Genomic DNA, 26,930 nt, shown 5'->3' with positions numbered 1-26,930 from the left:
TGGTTAGGCCATCGGTCTACAGGCTGGTAGGTACTGGGTTCGGATCCCAGTCGAGGCATGGGATTTTTAATCCAGATACCGACTCCAAACCCTGAGTGAGTGCGCCGCAAGGCTCAATGGGTAGGTATAAACCACTTGCACCGACCAGTGATCCATAACTGGTTCAACAAAGGCCATGGCTTGTGCTATCCTGCCTGTGGGAAGGGCAAATAAAAGATCCCTTGCTGCCTGTCGTAAAAGAGTAGCCTATGTGGCGACAGCGGGTTTCCTCTAAAAAAAACATTGTCAAAATGACCATATGTTTGACGTCCAATAGCTGATGATAAGATCAAAAATCAGTGTGCTCTAGTGGCGTCGTTAAATAAAACAAACTTTAATTCGAAATATATATGTTTGTCGTACGAAATTATCGGAAGACAGAATCTGGTTTGTGCTACTATAAACATTAGGATGCGAGTTTTGTTTTGTTTAACGACACCACTAGAGCATATTGATTTATTAATCATCGACCACTGGATGTCAAACATTTGGTAATTTTGACTATATTATAGTCTTAGAGAGGATATCCGCTACATTTTCCAGTAGTAGCAAGGGATCTTTTATATGTACCATCTCAGAGACAGGATAGCGCATAACACGGCCTTTGATATGCCAGTCGTGGCGCACTGGATGAAGCGAGAAATTTATACAGATGCAGTTAGTCTATTAAAAACAGGAAAATAGCTTTAATACATAATTGTAGACATCTTAAATGATCTAGGGGCGGAACGTAGCCCAGTGGTAAAGCGTTCGCTTGGTGCGCGGTCGGTCTGGGAACGATCACCGTCGGTGGACCCATTGGGCTATTTCTCGTTCAAGCCAGTGCTCCACAACTGTTGTAAAAAGGCCGTGGTATGTACTATCTTGTCTGTGGGATGGTGCATATAAAAGATCCCTTGCTGCTATTCGAAAAGAGTAGCCCATGAAATGGCGACAGCCGGTTTCCTCTCTCAATATCTGTGTGGGCATTAACTATATGTCTGACGCCATATAACCGTAAATAAAATGTGTTGAGTGTGTCGTTAAATAAAACATTTCCTCCTGTAATACTCTGTTAGTCGGAAACATCATACAATGGAAGTCAATTCAGCACAGTCGCTTTACTGTTACATATAATCGTTACTATTATTCTCACAGTGATTACGCACCTTTAGCTAATAGTACAAAAAAGTTTCATTCTTTATCTTGTTTGTTCACATATGTGCTCTAACAGATAGACGAGTCCATTAAACATTAAATGTCGGATTTAGAAAATGAATAGCGCACGCTACAACGAGTTCACTATCTCTCCGAAAACCTTTGCAAATCACTGATCACAAATGCGCATTAATTTCCTATAAAGTGAATCTTTTTTTTTGGTAAAAATAGTTCTGTTTTATTGCTCTTTGGTCACATTATTGCCACTGTTATCCTCTTATCAATACGCGATCAATGCCTCGTTTTCTGATTTTTTTTTAATTTGTGGCAAAAGAGCTAATATTCACGAGATTACCTTATTAAACGTCAAGTAACACCAAACAAACCAACTTATTTTGAAAAAGTTAGTTTGTTTTGTTTAACGATACCACTAGAGTACAATGATCGGCTATTGGATGTCAAACATTTGGGTATTCTGACCTATAGATTTTTTTTTTAAACCAACCCAAAACCCAACGAGAGAGAGAGGGGGGGGGGCGGGGGAGAAAGACAGAAGAGAAAGAGAGAGAGAGAGAGAGAGAGAGAGAGAGAGAGAGAGAGAGAGAGAGAGAGAGAGAGAGAGAGAGAGAGAGAGAGAGAGAGAAAGAAAGAAAGACATACATACAAACAGACAGACAGAGAGTGACAGAGAGAGAGACAGATACAGAGAGAGAGAGAGAGAGAGAGAGAGAGAGAGAGAGAGAGAGAGAGAGAGAGAGAGAGAGAGAGAGAGAGACATACAGACAGAGACAGACAGAGTGACAGAGAGAGACAGATACAGAGAGAGTGAGACAGATAAAGAGAGAGAGAGAGAGAGAGAGAGAGAGAGAGAGAGAGAGAGAGAGAGAGAGAGAGAGAGAGAGAGAGAGAGACAGACAGACAGACAGACAGACAGACAGACAAGAGAACAGTAGAGAGAGAAAGGACAGGTGCGCCTTTAGAGAGAAAGAGAAAGGAAGGGGAAGAAAAGAAACACATAGAGAGAGAGAGGGGGGATGAAAGACACAATTAGAGATACAAACAGACAAACAGATAAATAGACCGACACAAAAAGGAAGTCTGGCTGATTTATTCTTTGACTATTTATTCTGCACTTAGAATAACCCCGATAGACCGCCTTTAATTCTTGTTTATCTCTCGCAGCTCGCAAAACCCGATCGCGTTTTAGACGATAACTTACGAGCCTCGGTTCAGAGCGTTGACGTAATCTAATGTCCCGGGATCGTGTTTTGACGTAACTGAAATGACATCTTAACGTGTGGGAACTTGATCTGGAAAATAGACCCCATTACGACATGGCCGCTGATAAATCAATACCCAGTGCTTCTTCTTCTTTTTTTTTTTTTTTTCTTTTTTTGGCTTCTTCTTCGTTCACTTACTTCCTCCAATGAGCGCACTATTCCTGACACGTCTTCATTTGTTACGCTGGCTTCACATCATGGCAAATTATGTTTTCGTTCTTCTCCTATTTGCGGAGTTGTAAACAGTTAAAAGTCAAAGTTTGTTTCGTTTAACGACACCACTAGAGCATATTGATTTACTAATTAATGGCTGTTGAATGTCAAATAGCTGATCATTGTGACACGTACTACATTTTGTCCAGTAGTAGCGAGCGATCTTTTTATAAAAGTTTGTTTTGTTTAACGACAGCACTAGAGAAAATTTATTATCAGTCATCGGCTATTGGATGTCAAACATTCTGACATATAGTCTTAGAGAGGAAACGCGCTACATTTTGTTTTGTTAGGGGTATTTTAAATATAATATGCCCTTTCCCCCAAACAGGACAGCATATACCAAGACCTTTGATATACCAGTTGTGATGTACTAGTTGGAACGAGAGAAACCTAATCAGAGAATGGGTCCTCTGAGATGATTCGATCCTACGACACAAGCACCTCGAGCAAGCGCTCTACCGACTGAGGTAGATCCCACCCAAGTGATCGTTTATATGCATTTTCCAGCAGCACATACCACGGCTTTTGTTGAGATGTAATTCGGTGGTTTCAGCAACCCGTCCTAGGTGTTCAACAACACTTTAGCACATTTTAACCAACGGCTTAGCCTTGGTATGTACAGTCCTGTCTATGTGAACGTGCATATTAAATATCCCTTTCTGCTTTTATGGAGTAGCCTGTGTGACAACAACGAGTGTATTTCCTTTTTATCGATCTCGTCGAAATAACATTGTTAGTTGTTAAATGACCTTAGTTAACATATGCTGAGATGCCAATTAAACACATAGGCTATTATTTTTCTGTATAATCAAAATCGAGCCCAGCCTTGTAGAAGCATTCTTTGGTGGAATATATGCAATGATTCAGGTGAAAGCAGTGGGCGCCTATGGTGGCAGTATTCGTAATGGGTGTCACCGGTGGGGCAGGATATGATCACCTTTCGAGAACATATGATGCCATCACTGTTTTGAGTGTGATTCATGAGTGCGTGCGATCACATCTCTCTCTCTCTCTCTCTCTCTCTCTCTCTCTCTCTCTCTCTCTCTCTCTCTCTTTCTCTCTGTGCCTCTCTCTATATATCTCTCCACCTCACTATCTCTGCCCCCTCTCTCTATCACTCTCTTTCTGTCTCTATCACTTTCTTTCTGTCTCTATCACTCACTCTCTTTCTTTCCACCACCCCTCTCTCTCTCTCTCTCTCTCTCTCTCTCTCTCTCTCTCTCTCTCTTTGTCTGTCTGTCTGTCACACACACACACACACACACACACACACACACACACACACACACACACACCATGGGAAAATGTTTCGGAATTTGATATCCAATAACAGGCCTGTAGGGACCGAGGATGGGTACACAGTGCTCCACCAACCCCCAACCCCTCGCCACTCGAGGACGAAAATGTACGGATTTTGTTTGTCATATTTCTCCTAATATAGCTTGCCTTCCCTTTCTATTTAGAGTGTGATACCTCACTAGAGGTTGTGCACCCCCCCCCCCCCCCTACCTCCACTTACCGTTCTTACGAGCCTGAATAGCCGATGATTAATTAATTAATGTTTTCTAGTAATGTCGTTAAACAAAATTAAATAAACCCATTGTTAGTATTCAATTCAGTTCAACTCTAATTTCGTGCTTATATCCAATTAAGGTTCAAGCACGCTGTCCTGGGAACACACCTCAGTTATCTGGACTGTCTTTCCAGGACAGTGGGTTAGTTGTTAGTTATGAGTGAGAGAGAAGAGGGTATAGTGGTCTTACACCTACCCATTGAGTCGTTAAAACTCGCTCTGGGTGGGAGCCGGAACCTACTAGTCTTATGTCGCTTACCCACGACACATTTCTCGCTCCAGCCAGTGCACCACGATTGGTACATCAAAAGCCGTGGTATGTGCTATCCTATCTATGGGATGGTGCATATAAAAGATCCCTTGCTGCTAATCGAAAAGAGTAGTCCTTGAAGTGGCGACAGCGGGTTTTCTCCCTCAATATCCGTGTGGTCCTTAACCATACGTCCGACGCCATATAACCGTAAATAAAATGTGATGAGTGCGTCGTTAAATAAAACCTTTCCTTCCTTCCTTCTTAACCACGACACCAACCGAGGCCGGTTGTTAGTATTAGTATTGCATTGGAAACGATAATATGGAGTATTTTTAATTATCTTATCTCTGAGTAATGTAAGTACTTGAGCAAAATTACTTCTTAGAACACGTGAATCATTTCTGAGATATACTCTAGGCAATAACGAGGTCGCGAAAATCGATGCACAAGAGTGTCGTTGGTGGTTCTTGCGTTACTTATTATCGGCTTTCTTTCTTTATGTGCTTTCCTCCACTCAACACTCTTTTTCGTGTTGACTTGCCTCCATTGCTCTGTCTTCTGTTGTGGACTTTCCTCCTTTTGAAACGATGACCCCATCACACTGATTAACACTACTCGTCCCAAGAAAGCCGTTGTCTTCACACGTGTTTGTTCGATAACGTCTCAAAGGAGAAAACATGGAAATCGTTTTCCGACCACGAGCTTAATAAAGTCAACCAAAATGACACACCATCTTTACAGCCTTTGAGTATCTTAAAGAGACTCTCGTGTCTTTTGCTATTGTTAAGACAACACCAAGGTCAACTTAAAATTAAAATTATGTGCTCTACATTTTATTGTTAATAATAGCAATATGTTCCTGGCCCCGTGCTTATAAACCTTAAAGTCTAGACTTTAATAAAGTCCAGACATTAACGTCATGGCAACGCCATTCAAACAGCATTACTTTAAAGTCTGGACTTTATTAAAGTCTGGACATTAAGTTTTATAAGCACGGGCCCAGATCGTCCTATTGTTTGCAATAGATCCAACTTCATTTCTGTTTTTATTTCCGAATATTAGTTAATTAGATGTTTTGGTGTTTTTTTTTAAACACACCACTAGAGCACGCGGGACGTAGCCCAGTGGTAAAGCGTCCGCTCGATGCGCGGTCGGTCTGGGATCGATCCCCGTCGGTGGGCCCATTGGGCTATTTCTCGTTCCAACCAGTGCAAAGTCCGTGGTATGTACTACTCTGTCTGTGGAATAGTGCATATAAAAGATCCCTTTGCTAATTGAAAAGAGTAGCCCATGAAGTGGCGTCAGCGGGTTTCCTCTCTCAATATCTGTGTGGTCCTTAACCATATGTCTAACGCCATATAATCGTAAATAAAATGTGTTGAGTGCGTCGTTAAATAAAATATTTCTTTCTTTCATATAACCCTAAATAAAATGTGTTGAGTGCGTCGTTAAATAAAATATTTCTTTCTTTCATATAACCCTAAATAAAATGTGTTGAGTGCGTCGTTAAATAAACTATTTCCTTCCTTCCTTCCACTAGAGCACATTGATTAATTAATCATCGACTGTTGGATGTCAGACATTTGGTAATTCTGACACAGTCATCAGAGGAAACCCGCTACATTTTTCCAAATGTAGCAAGGGATCTTTCATATGTACTTTCCCACAGACAGGAAAGCACATGTCACGGCCTTTGACCAGTCGTGGTGCACTGGCATGAATGAAAAAAAATCAGTTTTATGGATCCACCGTGGTTGTTCGATCTTGCGACGCAAGCACCTCAAGCGAGCACTCTTTTTTTTATCTTTTTATTTCTCAAACTTAATATTGCACGTATACATAAATACATTTATATAAAAAAGTGAGCACTCAAACGACTGAGCTAAATCCCTCCCCTTATTTCCTAATTTATATACATGTACATGTTATTATTATACTTTTGTCAGGACGAAATTACACTGGTGTTGCCACTGGCTATATTTTCCAATCAAGTCTCTTTTCCACACCACCTGTTGACCCATAACGTGTGTGAAAACGGGAATGAACAGACTCATCAAAGTGTGTTTTGTTTAACGACACCACTGGAGCACATTGATTTATTAATCATCGACTGTTGGATGTCAAACATTTGGTGAGTTTGACATATAGTTTAGATAGGAAACCCGCTACATTTTCCCATTAGTAGCAAGGGATCTTTTATATGCATCATCCCACAGACAGGATATCACATACCACGGCCTTTGATATACCTCTTGTGGTGCACTGGCTGGAAGGAAGGAAATGGTTTACTAGTATTTAACGACGCACTCAACACATGTTATTTACAGTTATATGGCGTCGGATATGGAGGGAGGAAACCCGCTGTCGCCACTTCATGGGCTACTCTTTTCGATTAGCAGCAAGGGATCTTTGATATGCACTATCCTATAGACAGGATAGCACATAAGGCCATTTTCACACAGTCATAGAGAAGAAACCGTTACATTTTTCCATTAGTAGCAAGGGGTCTTTTATATGCACCATCCCACAGACAGAATAGCACATACCACGGCTTTTGATATACCAGTCGTGGTGAACTGGCTGGAGCAATAAATAGCCATATGGGCCCACTGATGGGAATCGATCCCAAACCGACCGCGTATTTAGCGAGTGCTTTACGACTTGGCTACGTCCCGCCCCTGTTTCCTAATGGATACATGTGTTTTGTCGTTCATATATATTTATATGTTTGTTTTGTCAGCACGAAATTAATATGGCGTAGCCTCTGGATATGTGTTCAAATCACTCTTTTTTCACCACCACCTGTTGTCCCATAACGCGTATAAACTCATAGAAAGCTAACATTTTAAAGGGACCGTCCCGAGTTTACAACCATTGTAAAAATGTTTCCTACCAATAGAGCCTTTTCGATGACGTAACATACAAATTAAATACATTTTCTTATTTAGAATATCAGTGTCTGTATTTACAAGGTGTTTGTTGTTGTCCTAATCCTTGTAGTAGCCCAAACAGGATTTTACCTCCCAATAATTTCGTACGTACGAAACAATATATACTCTTCAAAAGAAGAAACGCAAAACCACATTGTCGTAACATTTGGAGAATTGATTTAATTATTGAATGGTGAGTCCGATAATTACCAAATGTTGCAGGATTGTTCACAATTCACTCTAGTCCATTGTGAGTAAGTGATAGGACACACCACCAAGGTCAAGGTCATCTGGAGTCAATACCGGGTGTGGCCTCCGCGTGTGTTGACAACTGCCTGGCACCGCCTGCCCAAGGAAGCAACCAGAGTACGGATGACGTCCCGGGGGATGGTGGCCCACTCGGCCTGCAAGGCTGCTGCCAGCTCGGGCAGGGTCTGGGGCTGTGGTTGTCGCTGTCGGAGGCGTCGGTCCAACTCGTCCCATAGATGTTCAATTTTTCAAATCCGGTGATATCGATGGCCAAGGAAGGACATTAATGTTGTTGTTCTGTAGGAAAGCCGTTGTGAGACGTGCTGTGTGAGGCCTGGCGTTGTCATGTGGAACACTGCGTTGGCGTTGGCCATAACTGGAACGATGTGTGGCCGGAGGATCTGGTCAATGTAGCCCTGTGCATTCAGGTTGCCCTGCACGTGGACCAGGTCAGTTCTGCCAGTGTGTGAGATGGCTGCCCACACCATGACACTACCCCCGCCGAATCTGTTCACTTCCTGCACGCAGTTTGCCGCATAACGTTCACCACGACGCCTATACACGCGACATCTTCCATCATGACGTCGGAGCAGAAAATCGGGACTCGTCACTGAACCACACCTGTCTCCATCGCAGTTGAGGCCATTGTCGATGAATCTGGCACCACTGCAGTCGGAGTCGACGGTGTTGTGGTGTTAAGATGACACCTCGAACTGGACGTCTGGCACGAATTCCTACCTCACGTAGGCGGTTCCGTACGGTCTGGTCGGATATCCTGCGCAAACCTGGTATTGCTGCGGCTGTGGAGGTGGCAGTAGTCAATCGTTCCCGAAAGTGGCGTACCCGGATGTAGCGGTCCTGCCCGGGGGTAGTGACCCGTGGTCGACCGGATCTAGGGAGGTCACGTGTTGATCCATTTTGCTGGTAACGGTCCCACAGTCTGGAGATGGTGCTTGGGGACACATGGAATGCCCTGACAACGGCCGTTCTGGATTCGCCTGCGTCTAGTCGGCCGATGGCATTGTTTCTCTGCGGTTCACTGAGGACGTGGCATGTCCTGGATTGTCAACTTCGGCCAGATACAGAGGCCAGGCAAGCGAACACCCTGCACTTTTATACTGTCGGTGTTCATGTTGCACGTGCAGACAACGCACGTGCAGTGGTGACATGGTTTGCACGTGGCTGCGTTTTGCGAATATTCACATTTTGGAACTTTATTGTACAGTAGCTGCGTTTTATCGAATGTAACCGTGGGAATGTGTTTGGGGCATGCAATGACCTTATATTCACAAAGCATGAACCGGTAGGAAACATAAAATCGGAGTTATAACCCATTTGTACCCTTTTGCGTTTCTTTTTTTGAAGAGTATATATCACGAATTAAAGTAAAAACTGAGTACTACAAACATTAGTAAACGACCGGAATCGATATACAGACATTGGTATTCTAAACAAGAACATGTATTAAGTATGAAATAGTAGTGGCCAACAAAGCTCTGTTATCACAAACATTTTACAATGGCTGCAAACTCAGGACAGTCCCTTTAAGACTTCCAGAAATACATAGAATACTAGCAAACAAACACTGATATTCTAAACAAGAAAATGTATTTAAATGTACAATTTTGAGCGTTGAAAAGGCTCTGTTACACGAAATAATACACTATTTGTATGTGTATATATATATATATATATATATATATATATATATATATATATATAGAAAACAACATTTATTTTGGGAATGTAAAATTGTTCAGAACTTTTGGAGTGATTATTTAAGTTGGTTATCAAACTCATGTAAGCATATATGTAATTTAAAGCTTTCTCTTGAGCTAGTGATATTTGGATGTAAAGATAATATTAAAACAGATAATGTTTTTGACCTGCTACTATTATTAGCTAAATATTGCATATAAAAATGTAAAGTGCAAAGGGTCCAATTAAATATTATACACTTCCAAAACGAAGCTAAACAAAGATATAAAGTAGAAAAATGTATTTATCTTAGTAACAACAATCTTAATAAATTCTTCACCAAGTGGTCAGTGTATTATTCTCTCTTTGAATAGACCTAATTTTTGTAACTTTCCTTGTGATCGTCTTGTTCCCAGCGGTCCACGCATTAATAATGTAGATACATATATATATATATATATATATATATATATATATATATATATATATATATATATATATATATATATATATATATCATGTGCGTATTTTAAATATTTATGTACGTCGTTCATAGAATGGAAAAGGATGAAAGTGTGTTGGGATTTTTTGCGTGAGAGAAAGATAAATGGATAGCTACATTGATTACATATGTGGTGAGAGAGAGAGAGAGAGAGAGAGAGAGAGAGAGAGAGAGAGAGAGAGAGAGAGAGAGAGAGAGAGAGAGAGAGAGAGAGAGAGAGAGAGAGAGAGAGAGAGAGAGAGAGAGAGAGAGAGGCGGGGATGGAGAGGGGGTGGGGGTGGGGTGAGGTGGGGTTTGCAAGCCAGTACCCTAAAGTATTATATTATGTTGTTTTATTATTTTTGTGTACACAACCCATGTTTTACCCCTGGCATGTGTTGTTCTAATTGTAAACAAGGGGCTGGTAATAAAACTTGTAAAAAAAAAAAAAAAAAAAAAAAAACAACAAAAACAATAACAACAACGAAAGAAAGTAATCAATAAATATATACCCCACCCATCCCCACCCCCAAAACACCCCCCCCCCCCCCAAAAAAAAACATTAAAAAACCCCACACACAAACAAACAAAAACAACCAAAACAACAACCAAAACCTAGAATTTAATGATAAATCGTATTTAAAAAAAAATTTTTTTAAATGTAACAGACCCGATATATTTGATAAATTTAAGCAACGTCTCTGAATAAATGAAAAAAAAAAAAAAAAAACTTTTTGTATAAGTTATGATTCTATAAAGACCTACGTAACATAACCCGTTTGTCGTAATGTTTTCTGCACTGTTATTGATTGCGTTTGCTTTGGACTAGGGTCGGGTGAGGGTTGGGTGGTAGTAGCAGAAGAAGAAGAAGAAGAAGAAGAAGAAGAAGAAGAAGAAGAAGAAGAAGAAGAAGAAGAAGAAGAAGAAGAAGAAAAAGAAGAAACTATTGAGTCATTAATCAATAGTGACAGTTGTAGCATGACCGTCAATATCAAGCGGATGATTTCACTTACACACTCATTCATTTATCAATACTTTTTGTCCATGACAGTGACCCCCTATAACGTCATTTGTAAAGAGATCAATCATCTCCCCTTTCTTTTCCTTCAGCAAATTTGTTTTCTTTTTTTAATTCATTTTGATGCGAGCAACATGCCCATGTAAACATCTATAATAAGGTCATGTTATGTAAAACGCAAGAACGTCAGTGTGTATATATACTCTTCAAGAAGTAGGGGAACCTGAAATATTAATGTTAATATCAACTATTAGACCGAACATACGTTTTGACCACACACATCCTAGTAAAGAACGTTCAGGTCTGTTTATCAACACACCGAAACACATTCCATAATTTGCACATACATCACGCAGTTGCCAAGTACACGTGCGTGTGGTGTCATTCTCGATTTTGACAATTTCCAGGAAGGTCAATTAATCACTGTGGAACATTATTTCTGTCAATCTTTTTTTATTCTGTTGATCATACAGTTGATATTGTTTTGTTTTCAGTCATTTCTATTGTCTGAATTTGCGATTTACTGATAAAAAACGTCAACTTTCAAATTTCACTTCTGACCCCAATCGTCCTTCAAGATCTTTGGTGGTCATAAAACCTACTGTAATACTGAACTACCGGTTGTAATGTTTGCCCAATTAATTCACTATTATCATATTACCATTCCCCACAGCTAATATACCTTACAATTTTGGCAATTGTAAATTCTTATTAGAGTTCCCCTACTTTTTTTTGAAGAGTATATATTGATTACTGTAATTTATCACATTTCATTTGTAAGAACAAATCTAATTGGTAAAATCAATGATTCTAATTGAAGACATTTCTAAGAACGAATCTGATTGGTAGAATATTTGTTCGAATTCAACACATTTGTAAGAACGAATCTGATTGGGTCTCCACCAAAATCTGCGGTAGTAATGCTTGTGTTTTACCGGTCACAAATATCCGTACTCGAACTACGACGCTACAGTCATGCTTTACAACGATTATTCTTACTTAAAACCTATTTTTTCCTTTTCTTTTCTTTTGTTGTTTTTCTTGTTGTGGTTTGTTTGTGTGTTTTTGTATGATTTTTTTTTTTTTTTTTTTTTTGGGGGGGGGGGGGGGGGTGGGGGGTTTGGAGGGGTGGGTGGGCATTTACAAAGACTACTAGAGCACACTGATCGGCTAGTGGATGTGAAACATTTGGCAAAGCCGTTACCTTTTTTTTTTCATTAGCAGCAAATGATCTTTTATATGAACTTTCCTACAAAGAGGACACCACGTACCACAGCCGTTGACGTACCAGTACATGTGCAATGGATGGGACGAGGGTAAAGGAGATCCTGCCTTCATATTTGTTTGCTTGGGGTTTTATTTATTTATTTATTTATTTATACATTTATACATTTATACATTTTTTTATTTTTTATTTTATTATTATTATTATTATTATTTTTTTTTTTATTGTTCATTTGCTATGTTTTTACGTGTTTTGTTTTTGTTGTTTTTTTGTTTTGTTTGTTTTTTCGGGGAAGGGTGTGTGTCAAAGAATAGCAAACAGGTCTAAAATAGAAAATCGATTTTATCCTGTATATGTGGAATAATGCCTCCGCGTTCCTACTATTAAACGAATAGCCTATCGATATGGTAGCCTACATCATTAACCATTTATTCTGTCCGTCGAGTGATTTATTTGCATACCGTCACGTCACAGACTATCCCCAAGGCGTTTTTGAATGTCACCGTTATTTTCGCGCCTTATTTTTGCCATCGGCGAACTTTGCGGTAATCCGGCAAACAGAAAAATGTCAACAAGTCACATTTTACACGCATCGGCTTTTTATCTCTCTGCCTACAAAGACGTGATATATATCAGCTGCAGATTAGATATAAATCTCAAGAAAAGAAAAAAAATCATTTTTTAAATATTTTTTTTTTCTTTTTCGTTGAGAATTTATATTTTAAAACACCCAGAAAACAGTCAGAATTTTGCATATATTTCTGGCCAACTTTTTTCTGAACATACATTTCAAGTACACAGTGAAACCAGTCTAAACCGGATCATACGGAGGACCTAATATTTATCCAGTTTAGACAGGATCCGGGGACGGGACGTAACTCAGTGGTAAAGTGCTCGCTTGATGCGCGGTCGGTCTGGGATCGATCCCCGTCGGAGGGCACTTCGGGTTATTTCTCGTTCCAGCCAGTGCACCACGACTGGTACATCAAAGGCCGTGGTATGTGTTATCCTGTCTGTGAGATGGTGCATATAAAAGATCCCCATCACGCTGTCTTGGACACACTCCTCAGTTTTATGGGCTGTCTGTTCAGGACTGGGTTAATTATTAGTTGTTAGTGGTTAGTGAGAGATAAGATGGTGTAGTGGTCGTACAACTACCCATTGAGTCGTTAAAACTCGCTCTCGGTAGGAGCCGGTATCGCGCCGCGAACCCAGTACCTACTAGCCTTGTTGTTAACCGCGACACCACCGAGGCCGGTGGTTTATAACTGATAATTCCCAGGCTTGCGGTGTGCTGAATGCGATTAATAAAATTAATATATGATTTAATTTGCTGTAATAAGGATAATGTCTGTTTACTATAATTAACAAAAATAATGTGTTGATTTGCTGTAATAAGGCTGATGTATGTTTACTATAATTAATAAAATGAATGTGTTGATTTGCTGTAATAAGGCTGATATATGTTTAATATAATTAATAAAATTTATGTGTTGGTCTGCTGTAATAAGGCTGATGTATGTTTAATATAATAAAATGAATGTGTTAGTTTGCTGTAATAAGGCTAATGTATGTTTACTATAATTAATAAAATGAATGTGTTGATTTGCTGTAATAAGGCTGATGTATGTGTACTATAATTAATAAAATGAATGTGTTGATTTGCTGTAATAAGGCTGATGTATGTTTAATATCATTAAAGGGACATTCCAAAGTTTGCTGCAATTTTGAAGATGTTATCGACTAACAGAGACTTTTTGACGACTGTAATTACATAACAAATGTATTTTTCTGCATAAAATATTAGTGGCTGTATAGTAAACGTGTTTCTGATCGTTCTAATATTTGTACTAGGGGTTAAATTTCATTTTATTTCCTAAAACAGATTTCTTCGTACGTACGGAATTATTTGAAGACAAAATCCATTTTGGTCTTCTTACAAATATTAAGACGACTAGAAACACATTGAATATACAGACACTGATATTCTAAACAAGAAAATATATTTAATATGTAAGTATAATCGTAGAAATATTTTATTAGTCGGAAACATCTTGCAATGCAGCAAACTCGGGAATGTCCCTTTAACAAAATGAATGTGTTGGTTTGCTGTAATAAGGCTGATGTATGTTTACTGTAATACAATCAATGTGTTGTTCTGCTGTTTTTCAGGTTTATGGTTGTCATCCTGTGCCTTGTGTTAAGTGTTCTTGTGTCAATCTCGGAGTTCGAACTCATTCTCAGTCCTATTTGTTTATATTTGGTGAGTATTACCTTCATTATTCAATACACAGTTCATATGTACACCAGTGCCCCGTTTTAGAAGGTGCGAGACGTAACCCAGTGGTAAAGCGCTCGCTTGATGCGCGGTCGGTTTGGGATCGATCCCCGTCGGTGGGCTCATTGGGCTATTTCATATGTACACCAGTGCCCCGTTTTACGAGGGGCGAGACGTAGCCCAGTGGTAAAGCGCTCGCTTGATGCGCGGTCGGTTTGGGATCGATCCCTGTCGGTGGGCCATTTGGGCTATTTCTCGCTCCAGCCAGTGCACCACGACTGGTACGTCAAAGGCCGTGGTATGTGCTATCCTGTATATGGGATGGTGCATATCCCTTGCTGCTAATCGAAAAGAGTAGCTCATGAAGTGGCGACAGCGGGTTTCCTCCCTCAATATCTGTGTGGTCCTTAACCATATGTCCGACGCCATATAACCGTAAATAAAATGTGTTGAGTGCGTCGTTAAATAAAACATTTCCTTCCTTCCTTCTTCCCGTTTTACGAAACGATAGTAGCGTTATGATCACTTTAAATGCATTGCTACCATAGGCAATTAAAGTGACCATAGCCCTAAGAACGCTTTATAAAAAGAGGACCTGGAATTTTCATATTATTTTATTTCATTTTTACTTAGTTTCTTGCTTATTTCCAAGTAAGGTTCAAGCACGCTGTCCTGGGCTCCCACCCCAGCTATCTGGGCTGTCTGTCCAGGACAGAGCGTTAGTTGTTAGTTGTTAGTTGTTAGTGGATAGTGAGAGAGAAAAGAGGGTGTAGTAGTCTTACACCACACATTGAGTCGTTAAAACTCGCTCTGGATGGGAGCCGGGACCTGGCTTCGAACCCAGTGTCTACCAGATTAACCACGACAGCACTGGGGCTGGTCAAGGGATATTGATCAACATGACCATGGGCCCCGATCTACGAAGCGACCTTAACGCTAAGATCACCATATGTGTATTGGTACCATATGCATACGCTACATAAAACGAGGACCCAGAATTTTTATTTCATTTCAATTTATTTTCGTACTTATATCCAATTAAGGTTCAAGCACGCTGTCCTGGGCACACACCTCAGCTATCTTATTTGTCTGGTTGTTAGTGGATAGTGTTAGAGAAGAGGGTGTAGTGGTCTTACACCTACCCATTGAGTCGTTAAAACTCGGTCTGGGTGGGAGCCGGTACCGGGATGCGAACCCTGTACCTACCAGCCTTGATTGTGACCAGTTCGTGGATATAAAACACTAAAATTAATTATACGTATATACAAAAGGATATGAAAAACATAGCGCTACAAATAACACATACACCAGGGCCTCGTTTTTCGAAGCGATCTTAACGCTAAGATCACCTAAAGTGCATAAGTCAGTTATGCACTTAAGGTGATCTTAGCGCTAATATCGCTTCGTGGAACGGGGCCCTGGACATTAATAAAACACCACCAGTTTTGACCATTACGCTTATACACGTAGTTAATAATTGTGACCGTTTTGTGAATATAAAGTTTGTTTTGTTTAACGACACCACTAGAACACATTGATTTGGTAATTCTGACTCGTAGTCATTAGAGGAAACCCGCTACATTTTCCCTAATGCAACGATGGATCTTTTATATGCACTTTCCCACAGGCAGGAAAACACATACCACGGTCTTTAATATACCACTCGTAGTGTACTGGCTGGAACGAGAAATAACCAAATAGTCATCAGAGGAAACCCGCTACATTTTTTCCTAATGCTGCAAGGGATCTGTTATATGCACTTTCCCCATAGACAGGATAGCACATACCATGGCATTTGACCAGTTGTAATGTAATGGTTGGAACGAGAACAACAAAACAAACCCCAATCAGCTGAATGGATCCACCGAGGTGGTTCGATCCTGCGACGCAAGCACCTCAAACGAGCAGTCAACCGACCTAACTAAATTCCTCCCTTATGAATACAAAGCACTAAAATTAATAACATTGACTGAAAGCGGCACAGCCATTACATCAATATTTACTGTTATTCAAGGCACAAAAGACAGAAACCGTAAATATTCTTGAAAATGTACGGTCATTAACTATTGAGCTGGAACAACACAATGTTATTCTCATAAATATTTTATTCACACCAATTCGGTAAATATCTAGCAGATACAGAATATGTCGGCACGGACATAGGGAATGACTGGTTACTGTCTTAAGATATTGGCTTTATTCTGCGAAGGTTAGAATGGTGAATGCAGCGAGCCTCTGTCGAGCTGCATTCGCCATTCGTCCTGAGCAGGATAAAACCAATATCTTAAGACAGTAACCAATTTTTTTTTTAATTCTGCAGTACTACAGGAATATTCGCAAAATCATTATTTATTCCAGTTTTGTGTACGCAAATCGAGTATTGTCAACCTAGCAAGGCTTTTGTCATATGACGCCATACAAGATGCATGACGTCATTCTTTATAAGACGCTAGTTACATTATGACACATTAAAAAAACGTTTCTAAATTCTAATTCATAAATAAACATACAAGTTTTGTATTGTTATCGCAAAACTGAAAGTTATTTGTTTTTATTACATACCTATTCAATCTTACTATAGTGATAAAGGCCTTTTGAAACCGTGTAATAAATGTATTCTGTATCGCACATATGTGCAATCTCGACCGGAACTTTTAAATGGGGAATTCCCTTTTTCTTTTTACAGTAGTTAGTGCCTTTTATTTACTTACGTCATATATGATTTACAAAGGACGTCATATTGTATTTGAAACATTACACAAGACTGCCGCAGAGTATGATTCTTAACGTTAAGTAAATCTATGAAAGGAGTATTAATCATAGATTTAAGAAAGAGTTGTTATGACGTTAAATTAAAAACCGTTTTTGTAAAATATAAAAGAAGGTATGTAATAAATACAGAACTTCACATACGTTGTTTTCGCTTCCTATTTATTGCACTAGTTTATTTTGCGAAAGAACATACTACTCGACCGCTACGCGGTCTCGCGGTATATATTCTTCCGCAAAATAAACTCGTGCAATAAATAGGAAGCGAAAATAACGTATGTGAAGTGTTGTATATTTATCTAGTCATCATATCTTGCTGATGTATACAGTGATTGCAGGATAAAACTACTTCTATATGCTTTTGTTTTTGGCTGCAGTATAATTCAAGTGATGCTTAACTAATTTCCAGGTGTATAGTTTGCACGACATTAGAAATAGAATTATATATAATATGAAGGGTCCAAGGGAATAAACTATGATGTGCAGGCACAGAATCAGTATTATAACGGTCGTGTATGTCAAAGTATCAAGGACACAATCAAATAAAAACCTGTAATTATAGTAGGCAATTAAGTGTGGTTGGTGAATCATCCATACACGCTTTTTGTCAAAAAAATAAAACTTAATACATATTTTTGTCAAATATGATTTATATCTCATCGAGTGAAGTTTGCAGTCATATATACTGACACACAATGAAAACGCAAAAACGTTTTATTGCAAATAACGACAGACTATTAATGAATTGATGGATAATGTAATATGACATTAATGACTGGTATTCATGAGATACATTCACATGGAAACATGGCCAGTTATCATCAGTAATCAAACTGCATTCGTAATCGAAAAGTTCAACCCCCCCATATCAAGGTCAGTATCTGGTGTGTCCACCATTGGCCCGTGAGCATGCGTGAAGACGACATGGAAAGAATTGGCACAAACATCTCAAATAAGCCACAGAAATGTTCCTCCACTCCTCCTGCAACGCCTGTGCAAGCTCAGCGACGTTACGCGGTGGTGGCTGGCGGTGACGTACACGACGTCCTAACTCATCCCACGTGTTCAATTGGGTTCAGATCCTGTGAAACGGCGGGCCAGTTCATAACGGTGATACCGGCTTGTTGCAGGAATGCCTGGGTAATGCTTGCAGTATGTGGACGGGCATTGTCTTGTTGAAACAGAAGGGGATCTCCTGGTCTTCGGTGACGGCGCAAAAGTGGCTGGAAAACTGGTCTTAGAATAACGTCAACATAACGCTGGGCTGTAAGGGCATCGTGACCAATGATGAGATCACTCCTGAAATCACAGTTGATTGCCCCCCATACAATCAGACAACCGCCGCCAAACCGATCACGTTCCCTTAGACATCCGTCAGCGTACCGTTCATGGAGTCTCCTGTACACACGTGCTCTTCCATCGGCAAAGGAGACAGACAAACGGGACTCATCTGAGAAAACAATGCTCCGGTAAAAGGCTGGTGGATGATTACCATTCTGGAGAGCAAACTGTAGTCTCGCAGCACGATGTCGCGGTGTCATGATGTTACCGTTGTACGGGCGTCTGCATCTGAGTCCAGCCGTTCCGAGTCGACGGATGACCGTCATCGGATGGATAGGCCTTCCATGACGTCCTATCGTGTTGCTTGCTGTCATCGTCGCAGTTCTGAACCGGTCACGGAGGTGGTGTCGTCGAATCTACCGATCTTGGCGTGGGGTCGTAACGGGACGTTGACAGGTCGAGGTCGAGGTCGATCACGGACACTCCCGGTCGTCCAATAGTTGATGGATGGACTCCGAAGGTCCTAGCAACTTGGCATTGCGAAGTCCCCCTTTGAACCATGCCCAACGCTCGCTCCCTTTGTTCTTCTCTGAGTCGTGGCATTCTTAATTTGACGAGGAATATGACACCGTTACGTGACTTTTATGTGTCCACATACTGGCATTTCACGTGCATTGCATGCAGCATGATTGAGCATGTAGTGAACGCATTTCACACCATTTTGTGTGTTTCTGCTATTGTATGTGTAACGAGAACAAAACCAGGATTAAAACCCAGACAAAAGTACCAATCAATGGCTTCCTCTCATATATTGTTATTTTAAGTCCAATAAATATATTGAAAAATATCTGTTTTGCGTTTCATTGTGTGTCAGTATATTTCAGGAGTCGCGCTTGCGCGACGAGTGTGATATGATTGCAAACTTCACGAGATATAAATCATATCTGACAAAAAACATGAAATTTTCTATTTATTATATAACTTTTGGCAATTTACCTTTATTTTTAAAATACCAGCAGCAAAATAGATCCGGCTTCCTTACAGTGAAGATAACAATTTCTACAGTGACGATAACACATTTTAGGGTGAAAATTTCACTCTAAAATGTGTTATCGTCACTGAGTGACTGATAACACTTTTATTTCACTGATATTTTAAGATATTATACTAAATGTTATATAATAATAGTTATTTATTTCTGAGTTGATTGTTTTCTAAATTGCACACAAAAATAGTATATTTGTGTTATAAAAGTATTTACAAAAAAAACAAAAAAAAAAAAAAAAATATAGGAGGATGGGACGGACTATCAGGGCCGTAGCTACCATGGGGGCAAGGGATGATAACCCCCCCCCCCCCCCCGAAAAAAATCGGAAAGCATTATAGAAACCTAAAGAAAAGGAGTTTTAGACTATTAACTTCTCAGTTGCCACCCCCACTCCACCCCCACCCCCAAACAAAAGATCCTAGCTACGGCCCTGACTATAGGTATAAATATTCCACGACTGCAGAGTTGTAAACTTTAACCTTAACAGATATCAAATTACCAAAAGTGTTACAGTTCTTGCTTTTGAGTTGTTTGATGTGACATATCCAATACTTACATGCTTCCAAACACAACAGGTGCCCATCCATGTGCCACGTTACCATTCTACATGACGTCATCTTCAACGTTTACTATTAATGACGTCATGTCGCGCATACCACGGCTTCTGATCTAGGGCACCGATTGGGGCGGGGAAACAAAACCACAACTGAGTCTATCTTACGACTCAAACACCTTAGGCGAGAACCCTACCCACATGGCTAGATACTCCCCCACCCCCCAACCTTCCACCCCACCACCTCCCACCATCAGACTTAAAACCCGATGGCTCAACCAAAAGTTCGTTTTGTTTAACGACACCACTAGAGCACATTGATTTATTAATTGTCGGCTAATGGATGTCAAACATATGGTCATATTGACACAGTCATAGAGAGGAAACCCGCTACGTTTTTTTTTTCCCATTAGTAGCAAGTGATCTTTTATATGCATCATCCCACAGACAGGATAGCACATACCACGGCCTTTGATATACCAGTCGTGGTGCACTGGCTTGAACGAGAAATAGCCTAATGGGCCCACAGACGGGGATCGATCCTAGACCGACCGCACATCAGGCGAGTGCGTTACCACTAGGCTACGTCCCGCCCATCAACCAATGCCAGCAATCAGTCCCTGTAATGACGTTTTAAACGGTCATCGGACGCATATAAACATGAGGGAAATACCACAAAAAATAAAAATATTAACAAATGAATGGCCACGGGCAAAGAGGTTTTTAATGTTCTTACATGTTGTTTAGGCAGTGTTTCAGCGCCATCTGATATTGATAGTATGAGGCCCGCGGACAGAATTACACGGGTTTATTATGCACCAACGGACAGAGTGGAATGCTTTACTGCGTGTTCAGTATCCAATTAACAAGCACTTTCAAACCGAAAGCTCCGCGCATTACGACTTGCATGATTGCAGATGCCATTTCATGATGGTTTTATCAGAATGTAGTGTCGCAAAAAAAAAAAAATCCGTCTCTCTGTCTGTCTATCTCTCTCCCTCCCTCCCTCCTCTCTCTCTTGCTCTCTCTCTCTCTCTCCTCTCTCTCTCTCTATCTCTCTCTTTCTCTCTCTCTCTACTCTCTCTCTCCCTCACTCCCCCTCTCTTTTTCTGCTCCTTCACTCTCTAAATCTATTTTCTACTCTCTCTCTCTCTTCTCTCTCTCTCTCTCTCTCTCTCTCTGCCTCTCTCCCTCTCCTCCCTCTCTCTCTCTAAAACTCCATTCAATCTCTTTTTCTGGGCCTCTCTCTCTCTCTCTTACTCCATCTCTCCTCCCTACTCTCTTATTCTATCTCTCTCTCTCTTTCTCTCTATACATTTTCTGTTCTGTATATATCTCTCTTTTCAATTTTATCATTTCTCTCCGTCTCATATCCCCTAGTTTTTTCTTCCTCCCTCCTTCCCTCTCTCTCTCTCTCTCTCTCTCTCTCTCTCTCTCTCTCTCTCTCTCTCTCTCTATATCTCACTCCTCTCTCTCTCTCTCTCTCTCTTTCTCTCTCTCTCTCTCTCTCTCTTGTTCGTTCTCTTTATCCCTACCCTCTCTTTCCCTTATCGTTCACTCTCTCTTTCCTCACTCCTCTTCTCTCTCTCTCTATCTCTCTCTCTCTCTCTCTCTCTCTCCTCTCCTCTCCCTCCTCCTCTCTCTCTTGTTACTAGCCATATTAATATATATATATATATATATGTTATCTATATACCTAATATTCTATAGTTTCTTGATAGTTTAAAGTCTTTTATGCCCTCTTCTCTCTCCTCTCTGTCTCTCTCTGTCTTTCTCTCTCTCTCTCTCTCTCTCTCTCTCTCTCTCTCTCTCTCCCTCTCTCTCTCTCTATTGTTTCAGTCTCTCCTCTCTCTTTTCTCTTCTCTCCTCTTCTCTCTCTCTCTCTCTCTCTCTCTCTCTCTCTCTCTCTCTCTTCTCTCTTCTCTCCCTCTCTCTTTCTCTTGCTCGTTTCACTCTCTCTTTTCTTCTCCTCTCTCTCTCCTCACTCTCCCTCTCTCCTCCTCTCCCCTCTCTCCCTCCCCTTCCTCCCTCCCTCCCTCTCTCTCTCTCTCTCTGTCTCTCTCTCTCTCTCTCTCTCTCTCTCTCTCTCTCTTCTCTCTTCTCTCTCTCTCTTTTCCCTCCTCCTCTCTTGTTCGTTCTCCCTCTGCCCTCTCTCTCTCTCTCTCTCTCTCTCTCTCTCTCTCTCTCTCTCTCTCTCTCTCTCTCTCTCTCTCCCTCCCTCTCTCTTTCTCTTGCTCGTTCACTCTCTTTTTCTTCCTCTCTCTCTCCTCACTCTCCCTCTCCCTCTCCCCTCTCTCCCTTTCTTCCTCTCCCTCCCTCCCTCCCTCCCCCCCCCTCTCCCCCCTTCTCTCTTTCCTCTCCCTCTCTCTCTCTCTCTCTCTCTCTCTCTCTCTCTCTCTCTCTCTCTCTCTCCCTCTCCCTCCTTCCCCTATCTCTATATCAGTTTCAGAAAAAGCCAAACCCAAACCCACCACACAAACAAAACAAACAAACAAAAAACAACAACCTCAAAACAAGAGAAAAAACGTAACCTTTTACGCTTAATAGCAGCGTCGTATCTGTTGTCTGCTTGTCTTCTATGACAGAAACGTGAAAGGACAATTTCTGTTCGACACTTATTAATCCGTCCCCATTAGGAACTCGCGCGTCTGGCAATCTATATACATCTATATATGTGCATGTTTCTCGACTAATTGCTAAATCTTACACCGCGAGATCTGTTACGAAAAAACCCGTACAAGAAACTCAAACCTTTAGACTGTAAATGGACTGGACTTAGGTCCATTACTCGCAGACACTTATCCGAGGAACCAGATTAGTTAATGGCACTACAACGTGGCCAATTTCCTGTCGCCATTTCAAACAAGAGGCTTCGAATGACACTGGCAGACGGCTGGAGATATCGAGATTTAAAAAAAGGAGAAAGAACTTAACATATCAGGACAGACACGGCTTTTGCAAATTCCTCGATTGTCTATGTCAGTTTTACGTAAAGGAATAGCTTTAAAGAGACTTTTACTGAGAATTTTGTCACTGTTAACGTGTTTTCGACAAACAGAGCATTTTTAACGTTTACAAGTGCATATTAAATACAAGTTTCTTGTTTGATGTATCAATTTGTTGATATGAAATATATTCCTGATCATCCTACTTATCGCAAAGTTAAAATTCGTTTTTGTTTAATGACATCACTAGAGTACATTGATTAATGATTCATAGGCTATTGGATGTCAAATATTTGGTAATTTTGACACATTGTCCTGAGAAGAAAGTACTGGAGTGTAATCTTCCATGTGTCATTTTCAATAAAACGTGATGTTTTACAACAATATAACGGGATGTTTTACAACAATATAACGGGATGTTTTACAACAATATAACGGGTTGGTTCACAACAATATAGCGGGATGTTTTACAACAATATAACGGGATGTTTTACAACAATATAACGGGATGTTTTACAACAATATAACGGGATGTTTTACAACAATATAACGGGTTGGTTCACAACAATATAACGGGATGTTTTACAACAATATAACGGGATGTTTTACAACAATTTAACGGAATGTTTTACAACAATATAACGGGATGTTTTACAACAATATAACGGGTCGGTTCACAACAATATAACGGGATGTTTTACAACAATATAACGGGATGTTTTACAACAATATAACGGGTTGGTTTACAACAATATAACAGGATGTTTTACAACAATTTAACGGGTTGGTTCACAACAATATAACGGGATGTTTTACAACAATATAACGGGATGTTTTACAACAATATAACGGGATATTTTACAACAATTTAACGGGTTGGTTCACAACAATTTAACGGGTTGGTTCACAACAATATAACGGGATGTTTTACAACAATATAACGGGATGTTTTACAACAATATAACGGGATGTTTTACAACAATTTAACGGGTTGGTTCACAACAATATACCGGGATGTTTTACAACAATATAACGGGATGTTTTACAACAATATAACGGGATGTTTTACAACAATATAATGGGATGTTTTATACACAATTGTAGTACTTAATTGTATAGGTCAATTGGGCTAAATCTTGTTCCATCCAGTGTACCACGATTGATATTTCAAAAGTCGTGGTATGTGCTAGCCTGTCTGTGGAATGGTGTATATCATCTGAATGACAAAACCGTAATACATGGTTAGGGCCGTATCTATGCACAATGTCGAGTCGAATGGACATTTGACAAAAGTAATGCTTGCTTCTATGAGATCTCTATGTAGTGCCTCGTCTGCAGAAGGACAGCCACTCCCAGTGAGATCCTTTATAGAAAATTACATTCCTCTTGCACTGCCAAAAGAGGACTGCCACTCCCAGACTAGTTTACTAAATCAAAACTAGCACTGGACTGATCTCATTAGAATAGGTACAGCTGTTTGGACATGCACTCATGAACCACTGTCATGGCAGTGATGCTATCCGGTGTTCGCGAAAGTTGAACATATCCTGCCCCGCCCCACCGGTGGTGCCCGTCATGAGACCGTACTGCCATCACAGGTGTTGTACGCCACTTCATCTAAAACGATGACCGGCCTCGGTGGCGTCGTGGTTAGGCCATCGGTCAACAGGCTGGTAGGTACTGGGTTCGGATCCCAGTCGAGGCATGGGATTTTTAATCCAGATACCGACTCCAAACTCTGAGTGAGTGCTCCGCAAGGCTCAATGGGTAGGTGTAAACCACTTGCACCGACCAGTGATCCGTATCTGGTTCAACAAAGGCCATGGTTTGTGCTATCCTGCCTGTGGGAAGCGCAAATAAAAGATCCCTTGCTGCTAATCGAAAGAGTAGCCCTTGAAGTGGCGACAGCGGGATTCCTCTCAAAATCTGTGTGGTCCGTAACCATATGTCTGACGCCATATAACCGTAAATAAAATGTGTTGAGTGCGTCGTTAAATAAAACATTTCTTTCTTTCTTTCTGAAGCGATGAAAAAAAATAAAAATAATGTGCAATAGACTCGAGCACTCGGACACGGGTCGCGACTAGCTAGAAGAGGGAGAGCACTCGGACACGGGTCGCGTCTAGTTAGAAGAGGGAGAGCACTCGGACACGGGTCGCGACTAGCTAGAAGAGGGAGAGCACTCGGACACGGGTCGCGTCTAGCTAGAAGAGGGAGAGCACTCGGACACGGGTCTCGTCTAGCTAGAAGAGGGAGAGCACTCGGACACGGGTCGCGACTAGCTAGAAGAGGGAGAGCACTCGGACACGGGTCGCGTCTAGCTAGAAGAGGGAGAGCACTCGGACACGGGTCGCGTCTAGCTAGAAGAGGGAGAGCACTCGGACACGGGTCGCGTCTAGCTAGAAGAGGGAGAGCACTCGGACACGGGTCGCGTCTAGTTAGAAGAGGGAGAGCACTCGGACATGGGTCGCGTCTAGCTAGAAGAGGGAGAGCACTCATTAAATTATAGGGGCGGGACGTAGCTCAGTGGTAAAGCGTTCGCTCGATGCGCGGTCGGTCTGGGGTTACGATGGAATAACTTCTGTGCCAGAATAATATGGCGAAGTTTTAAATCTGCATACAATGAGCATGGCCTGAGCTATCTTATACGTTGCGATATGCAGACACCAAAAACTGGAGCAGAAGGTATATTGCTCGACATAAAGGGGAAATTGATAAAAGGTCTCTTGCTACTGATGGAATTATGTAGCGGGTTTCTTCCCTAAGGCTGAATGTCGAAATTACCAAATGTTTGACATCCAGTAGGCGACATTCAATAAATCAATATGCTCTAGTGGTGTTGTTAACCAAAACGTTTAACGTTAGTCTTATAGGTGGTTACATCCCCTCTTGCACCTCCAAAAGAGGACTGCCACTCCCAGACTAGTGTACTAAATCAAAACTAGCACTGGACTGATCTCATTAGAATAAGTACAGCTGTTTGGACATGCACTCATGAATCACTGTCATGGCAGTGATGCTATCAGGTAACATACACATTTGTGTTCACGCAAAAGGGAAGATAAGAGTTGTACTTGCATACATTTTTGTTTTGACAGCAGACACACAGTGTCACATTTATCACCAATGACATGATTGGTGGCATTAACTGCGCTATCAAAAGTTTACACTTGGAACTCGCAAGATTGCATTTGGTATACTGAAAGGGTTAACAGGGACACAACATTGAATAAACTTACATACACTGATTTTCGAGATAAAACTATTCTTCTTTTTTTTGCACAGCAAACACACAGTGTCACATTTATCAATAATGACTGGACTGGTGGCATTAACTGCGCTACCAAAAGTTTAGACTTGGAACTTTGAACTCGCAAGATTGCATTTGGTATACTGAAAGGGTTAACAGGGACACAACATTGCATAAACTTACATACACTGATCGTCGAGGTAAAACTTTTCTCTTTTTGGTATACTGAAAGGGGAGTCGAGATTGAACCTTTAAGTTCAGCGCATTGATTTTGAAAACCAGTCTTGATGACGTCTGCTTTATTCGAGATTCCAGACAGCAGACAGTCACTTAGGGTCACGTGATACATCATCACCGGTCATCGAGTCTTGTTCATTTGAAAAGCTTTAAGCGACCGTTCTCAGTGGCAAAGTGGCAATTTTCGGCTTCGATAAATTTCTACAGACTTTACGCAATTCATTCCAAAGGAAGTGGTAGCGGAGGGGTGGGTAGGTGTGAATCGCGAATATGGGATTAGGAAACAATTTTACTGAAATCATTGTCAATAAAACTACTTTTTTGTTCATCATACAATTCACTTTATTTAATCTTGAAGGGAAGAGGGGTCGATTTTGAAGCGAATGTACGCCATTTCTAGGATATGTACCATAAATGTATTTCAATAATTTATTTTATATATCTTATAATCTCTAAAAAAAAACCCCACA

The 26,930-nt window shown here is 40.7% G+C and overlaps 1 protein-coding gene across 1 annotated transcript in view; it reads left to right on the top strand.

Annotated features, from left to right (window-relative positions):
• LOC121378044 (potassium voltage-gated channel subfamily KQT member 1-like) overlaps window positions 1-26,930 on the top strand; it is a 199,338-nt gene that overhangs the window by 107,126 nt on the left and 65,282 nt on the right. The window contains exon 2 of the mRNA XM_041506141.1: window positions 14,272-14,362. Within this exon, the coding sequence (XP_041362075.1) occupies window positions 14,272-14,362 (91 nt within the window). The remainder of the gene's footprint in view (window positions 1-14,271; window positions 14,363-26,930) is intronic.

This window comes from Gigantopelta aegis, chromosome 7 (genome assembly GCF_016097555.1).
Source record: "Gigantopelta aegis isolate Gae_Host chromosome 7, Gae_host_genome, whole genome shotgun sequence".
Lineage (NCBI taxonomy): Eukaryota > Metazoa > Mollusca > Gastropoda > Neomphalida > Peltospiridae > Gigantopelta > Gigantopelta aegis.
This window is presented reverse-complemented; position numbering and strand designations above follow the sequence as displayed.